Raw genomic sequence first — 2,098 nt, 5'->3', positions numbered from 1 at the left:
CGTCAATTTTGGGGCTTATAAAGATATTGGTGTCGTCCTGAAGCCTATATAGCCATTTGCCTTGATTTTGATTTTTTAAAATACCCGGTATCCATTTATCTTTGATACAAGAAAGATATTGGCAATTGAAGGGGGTGGCGGTCGCCTGGTTTCAGAGATAAAATTATCGAGAAAATGACTGCCAAAGCTGAGTTATTTCCTCAGTTTGAGAGTTCGTGAAAACTGAAAAGTTACATCTTTTATGCCCTTAATCAACGTTTTTCAGTAAAATCCGCACAGAAATATGTTCTTTCATGGTCTTGAAAGGTGTTGAGCTAAAAAAAAAAAACCACACACACACACACACACACACACACACACACACACACACACACACACATTCGATAAAATTCACAATCTTGCGGGGGAAAATGCCATTTTTTAAACTTTGATTATTTTTTAGGAGCACCTGATTCCACCACGCTGCCTCACATATTATATCTACCGGTACCTTTAAATTTAGAACTCTTGTTATTAGTTTCCCGGATTTTAAACTGGCTATAATATTAAAAATCCAAAATTTTAATTAATATTCCTTCATTTTTTCGCGCTGGGGGGAGGGGGTGAGGGCTTATTAGAATAAATGAAACGTAGGGTAGATCTGTAGCAGAAATATTATTTTGACTTGTGTTGTTCACGTTGGAGCATCTTTTGATAACCCCGCAGAATTCTACGCTCATAACCTAACAGAATTCTACACTCATGAAGGAGTGTAGAATTCTGAGGTTAACCCCCACGTTGTTTACATGAAGTGAATTGCACAACAGTCACAAATCAACGCACCACAGCATCTGCGACGTAGGCCTAGTGCCTAGGCCTTGGCCTAATTTTAGATCCTTGCCAAAGCCCATCACTTTGCCTGAAAAAGCTCTACTCTTCAGTAGAGCGCTCCGCGAAGCAGATGATCTCTCCGCGAAGCAGAGAAACTCTCAGCGAAGCCGCGACCTTTGTTTTTGATCTCGGTGATGCTGGGTACTTCTCTCTCCAGGCATTGGTTGGGAAACAGGCTAGGCTTGGCCTATTAATATTTGGGCTTGCTGACTGGCTGACTGCTGTTCATTGTATGACTGTCAACTGACTGTTCCCTCGCTTCACGAATCACGATCGAGTTCTTGTCTTGATCTTGCCTAGATACTAGATAGATTCTATTAAATTACTATTAGGGCCTACCACAGGAAGCAAACCTGGAGGGAGTCAGTGGTTGTTTTGATCGAAGGATTTTGTGCTAAAAAATAGGCATCTTGACTAATTTTGGTGGCTTTTCATTTCAATTTCAAGACTTTGTTGATCTATCAGTTTAGATTTAAAGATTCTTTGATAGATCTCGACTTTCAGAATGAAGCAAGGTGTTCTTTTCAATCTTGTGGGAACCGTGCTTATCGTGGCCGCTACGGTTTTGCACATTGTTTGCCTGTCGACACCATATTATACTGAAGTAAATATGGATGAAATGGCAAAGAAAATGGAACAAAGGCGACCAGGGGGAAATGGATTATTTTCCCAAGGTGGTATGGATAGCACGTCGATGGACGAGTCTGACGAGGCTTCAAACATGGAGGACCACACATCAAGCATTGGACGTGGGCTTGGCGAAAACGGCGGGATGGGTTCTGATTTGATGTCCGACAACGGAGGCTTTGATGAAAGCCCCGTGGAGGGTTACCATGAAGCAAGTTCAGGCGTAGTCTCTTCATCAGGTAGTAACTTTACAGATCTAGATTCTAAATCGTCCTTTCTCCTGTTTTATACTACAGTAGCACAGCTCTTGGACTCTGCGGGTAAATGCGACGTTTAATCAAAATTAATCTAGAATCTAGATCTAGATCTAGATCTACACAAGAATGCTATTGCTGGCAATGACGCCTCCGTTTGTTTGGCATGTTCTCTATGACTACATCTAGGATAAAATCGGTACGGAGAGATGTCTGGGTATTCTTTTACGAAGTGATTATTCGGACTCGAGTCCGAAATGAAAAAATGTTAATACGGACTCTGATTCTTGTCCAGCATGACATCACTTCCAACTTCCTGTGACTCGTGACTCCGGCTTCCTGTCCTG

General features: G+C 41.8%; 1 protein-coding gene across 3 annotated transcripts in view; it reads left to right on the top strand.

Moving 5' to 3' along the window:
* Positions 1 to 999: 999 nt before the first annotated feature.
* LOC101857346 overlaps positions 1,000 to 2,098 on the top strand; it is a 10,979-nt gene continuing 9,880 nt past the window's right edge. For 2 of the 3 annotated variants that reach the window (XM_013084487.2, XM_005101748.3), the window contains exon 1: positions 1,002 to 1,736. In XM_013084487.2, coding sequence (XP_012939941.1) covers positions 1,376 to 1,736 — 361 coding nt within the window. In that variant the 5' untranslated portion in view covers positions 1,002 to 1,375. Of the gene's footprint in view, positions 1,737 to 2,098 lie in introns of all 3 variants that reach the window. The other variant, XM_005101749.3, reaches the window with a different exon arrangement.

The sequence above is a fragment of the Aplysia californica genome, unplaced genomic scaffold (genome assembly GCF_000002075.1).
Source record: "Aplysia californica isolate F4 #8 unplaced genomic scaffold, AplCal3.0 scaffold00297, whole genome shotgun sequence".
Classification (NCBI taxonomy): Eukaryota; Metazoa; Mollusca; class Gastropoda; order Aplysiida; family Aplysiidae; genus Aplysia; species Aplysia californica.
This window is presented reverse-complemented; position numbering and strand designations above follow the sequence as displayed.